Genomic DNA, 4,711 nt, shown 5'->3' with positions numbered 1-4,711 from the left:
GGATCTCCTTCTGCGCCACAACCTTGATGTGATGCATATAGAGAAGAATTTCTTTGAGAACATCATGAATACAATATTGAATGTCCCAGGGAAGACAAAAGACAACATAAAATCGAGGTTGGACTTGCCGGATATTTGCTCAAGAAGCGAGTTACATATTAAAAGCAATGGGCAAGTTCCCGTTCCGATATTCAAATTGTCTTCAGAAAAAAATCGGTGTTGTTCAACTACTTGCAACAAACGTACATGAAGCACTCGCAGGTAGTTTACAATATGACAATAATATTAAATTGGTTTAGTTTACAATAATAGTATTTGACTAACAATGTGTTTAATTGTTTTTGGAATAGGCATTGGAGCATTTTTCAGGGATTTGAGCACACGCACTCTTAAAGAAGAAGTCGTAGAACAGCTTCAGGAGAACATTCCTATCTTATTGTGCAACTTGGAGAAGATATTTCCTCCAGGCTTTTTTGACGTGATGGAGCATCTAGCTATCCACCTCCCATATGAGGCATTGCTTCGTGGACCGGTACATTACGGATGGATGTATCAGTACGAGCGAGCCATGAAATATTTGAAGGGAAAAGCAAAGAACCTCGCCAAAGTTGAAGGTTCTATAATTGCTGGAAGTTTGACAGAAGAAGTTTCTCACTTCACATCGTACTACTTTGCGTCAAAAGTACGTACCCGAAGAAGAGCTCCAAGAAGATATGATGATGGTGGCGTTGCGCCCACATATGCAGTTGTTGGTGTTCCAGAAATCTTTAGCCAGATTGGACGACTTGGTGGGAAATCAAAACAGGTTTGGTGGTCGAGTGAAGAAGACGCTCATAGTGCACACACCTATATTCTACTCAATTGCGAGGATCCATTGATGCGTTATTTTGAAAGGTAACTTAAATTGAGTATACATTATATAATTGAGAGAGATTAATTCATGTAAAATGTGAATTTACAGCATGTTTGTTTCACAAGTCAAAGAAACATTTCCTGGTATATCCACAAGTGACGTAGACAAAAGAAAAGATCAACACTTTGTTAAGTGGTTGAAGAATCAGGTATTAATCAAATACTTTTAAAATTTTCATACATGAATGATTTGTATTTCAACGTTCTTTTTATTTTTAAATAGGTTGATTATGACGACGATGCAGATTATCCTAAGTGGTTACACGAAGTAATTCAATCTCCACTTGTAAAGGTCACCACATCACAGATGTATTTCACACGAGGCTATACTTTTCACACATATGAGTATGGTAAACAGCGGGCAACCAGTAACTATGGAATTTGTGTGAAAGGAGAAACAGATTTCTACGGAATCTTGACGGAGATTATTGAAGTCGAATTCCCAGGGATATTGAAGCTAAAATGCGTCCTCTTCAAGTGTGAATGGTTCGACCCCGTCGTCAATAGAGGTGTTCGGTTGAACAAATTCGGTGTAGTAGATGTCAACGGTGGCCGGAGGTACAACAAATTCGAGCCCTTCATCTTAGCTTCACAAGCAGACCAAGTTAGCTTCCTTCCATACCCACGGATGAGAGAGTCGGGTATAAATTGGTTAGCCGTGATCAAAGTTACACCTCGAGGACGAATCATCGTAGGAGAAGAACCACCATTGCAAGAAGAACAAATAAATGAAGTTCATGAACCTGAACAAGAAATTGATGACATCCTTCTCATTGATCCGCATAATCACGAGTATGAAGATCTTACCGAAGATCCCACGGAGGAAGCTGTTGAAGACGAGTTTCATGTAAATGATGATGTTTCAAGTGATGACGAGAATGTCGATGAATCCGATTAATGTATTTCATATTTGTATGAGTTTGATTTATTATATATAATTAAAGATAATGGGAGTTTATTTATAAATAAGATATCGACATTAATTATAAGTAAAGGAATTGTGTTTTTATAATTTTCGGTTTGGATTAGAATGAATTGCTTGAGGTTAAAGGATAGAAGTGTTTGATATATGAAGTAGAAGATAAAGAAGATGTGGTTTGGGATTTGGGGTTTCGTTTTAGGGGTTTAGAGACAGTCGTCGTACTTTCCACGTTATCTCACGGGAATTTTACGACGATTTATAATACATTACCTCGCATATTCCACGGCAACAGTAAACGTCGTAAGAGCCTCGTAACTTACGTGGACTAAGCGACGATTTATAATTAAAAAAGCGGACATCGCTTATTCCACGTAAGACTGAAACGTCGTAAGAGCCTCGTTAACTTACGTGGAATGAGCGAGGTTAGCTTTTTTATTTTACTTTTCGTCGTTAATTCGTCGGTAAATATAAACCCTAAACTAAAAAGAAACCCAAATCCCTAAACCCCAAATGTGCAAACCCTAAAACTCCCCATCCTACTTCATATAAACTAAAAAAAAATTAATTTTCAATCTTATATAAACTTAAAAAAAAAAGAGAAGAAAGATATTGGAAACACATATGACGAGATACGTAAGTGTAGCCCACATAAATCTACATCATTTGTATTCAAATATCTTCTTCTCTTTTTTTTTTGTTTTTAAACCTTTCATATATGATTTGTAGCGTGTGTTTGATTTGTTGTGTGATACGTCAAATTCAAAATTTGTAAAATTGTTTTCCAACGTATTAAACCTTTCAAATTCAAAAAAATATATATATTGAAGTTAAAGGGTTAGAAATATATGAAGTATTAGATAAGAAATATAAGAAAGATAGGGTTTGAGGTTTGGAGATAAGAAAGATAGGGTTTGAGGTTTGGAGATAAGAAAGATAGGGTTTGAGGTTTGGAGATAAGAAAGATAGGGTTTGAGGTTTGGAGATAAGAAAGATAGGGTTTGAGGTTTGGAGATAAGAAAGATAGGGTTTGAGGTTTGGAGATAAGAAAGATAGGGTTTGAGGTTTGGAGATAAGAAAGATAGGGTTTGAGGTTTGGAGATAAGAAAGATGTGTGTTAACACTAGACCAAGATGTTTTGTTTATCTATTGTAAACTATATAACAAGAATTATCGATAAAAAAATCTAAGTATGGTTAGATTTTCAAAATTTGGGGGTAGATTAATTATTATAAATATATTGTCTTTGAAAGATTATATATAGGTGTATGTATATACTTTTATGGCAGGAAAGGTTGATGGGTAAAATTGAGAAATGGGGAAAGAGTGTGGGTATTTCTTAGGAGTTATGTTAACCTCAAAATAGAATCTCTCCTCAAAGTAATTGGAAAGACAAAAGTCGATGCCATGTCCAATCATATATAAAGATATATTATATTTTTCTTATAAAATAAAAGCACCAATTAAATCAGATATGGTTTTTATTTTCTTTGGCTATTCATTTTTCCTGGTATCGTCTGCCCCTCCCTTCTGTGATGATCTCACCCTACAGCTTCAGTGCTTAACATACTCTGTGATTGTATGTCAGTGTGTATATGTGATGCATATGCAGGGCCGGCTGAGTACGGAGGGCGGTTAGTGTGACTGCCCCAGGGCCCGCTTCACATCTAATAATTTTAGGGGCCTTAATTATTTTCATTAGCATATCTGATTACAAAAAAATTTAGTTAATATGTGCATGGTTTTGATGCACATGCGTTAGAACAAAAACCCAAAGAATAATAGTATTAAAAATAACTAAACTTATTATTAACACTAAAAATTAACTAATTATAGGGCCCCAAAAAAAGGTTTGCCCAAGGGCCCCTGTTCGAGTTGAGCCGGCCTTGTGCATATGTGTCACCTTTATTTCGATTCAAAGTAAGCAGAATTGAGATTAACATAGGAAATAACATATTTACATACTATATGCATGTATATATACTCATCTATGAATCAAACTTATTATAGATAATCATGTATAGATAAAATATACGATGATAAATTAGAAATAACCCATGTCCCAAAAAGTGATATGCGTAGTATCGTTTGGTTTTTGTGTAACTATCAATTTAACTATAATTATATGTTCTTTAATTTATCATATATGTATGATAACTTTTTTTAGAACCTCCCCCTTAATAAAGAGGTTTTGATTTCAATATTGTTTGTTTTTGTTGAAAGGTAATAAGTATTACTAGAAAAATAAATTTGATAGAAAAGTGTATCTTAATATTGTTTTCTTAAACTATTATATTTCCTTGGGATAATATTCGCTGGTGAAAGAAACCCAACACTACATACAACTTGGAGAATCCACAAGCATGATGATCAAATAGCTTTAACAGGAGTAGAAAAAATAAAGTTGGGCCAAATTTTAGCAAAAAAAAAAAAAAAAAAAAGTTGATCAAATAAAGAATATGGACAAAAGAACACGCTCGGACAATGAGCACGAGCCAACGACACCACAACTCTAACGATTATATATATAATAAAGTATCAATGTAACAAGAAGAAAAAAATGTCACAAAATATCACTACAAGAAAACAAGAAGATTCTGATGGCCGAAATCGTCGGAAATTCGTCGGAATAGACAGATTCCGACGAATTTCCGACGAACCTATCCGTCGGTATCGTTTCGTCGGAAAAAAAAAACTCGTCGGAATTTCGTCAGAACTTCCGACGACTTTCTGACGAATACCGAGAAACGTCATTCTGACGAACTTCCGACGATATTACGATGCGGACACACGAGACCAGAGTTCATCGGAAAAACTACGTACCGACGGAGAGCGTTCCTCGGACAATTCCGACGTAGCGTGTTCCTCGGTGTATTCCGA

General features: G+C 35.3%; 1 protein-coding gene across 1 annotated transcript; it reads left to right on the top strand.

Annotated features, from left to right (window-relative positions):
• Positions 1 to 256: 256 nt before the first annotated feature.
• Positions 257 to 1,180, top strand: LOC106310277. Its single transcript, XM_013747516.1, has 2 exons — positions 257 to 894; positions 962 to 1,180. The coding sequence occupies exons 1-2, from the start codon at positions 326 to 328 to the stop codon at positions 1,080 to 1,082; spliced, it is 690 nt and encodes a 229-aa protein (XP_013602970.1). The 5' UTR covers positions 257 to 325; the 3' UTR covers positions 1,083 to 1,180.
• Positions 1,181 to 4,711: the final 3,531 nt, after the last annotated feature.

The sequence above is a fragment of the Brassica oleracea genome, chromosome C8, assembly GCF_000695525.1.
Source record: "Brassica oleracea var. oleracea cultivar TO1000 chromosome C8, BOL, whole genome shotgun sequence".
NCBI lineage: Eukaryota > Viridiplantae > Streptophyta > Magnoliopsida > Brassicales > Brassicaceae > Brassica > Brassica oleracea.
The sequence above is the reverse complement of the archived record's forward strand: the minus strand, read 5'-3'. Positions and strand labels throughout refer to the sequence as shown.

Coding starts and splice junctions, on each gene's coding strand:
- LOC106310277 (XM_013747516.1), top strand. CDS start 326: ATGTGTTTAATTGTTTTTGGAATAGGCATTGGAGCATTTTTCAGGGAT. Junction 895..961: donor TTGATGCGTTATTTTGAAAG/GTAACTTAAATT, acceptor GTGAATTTACAG/CATGTTTGTTTCACAAGTCA.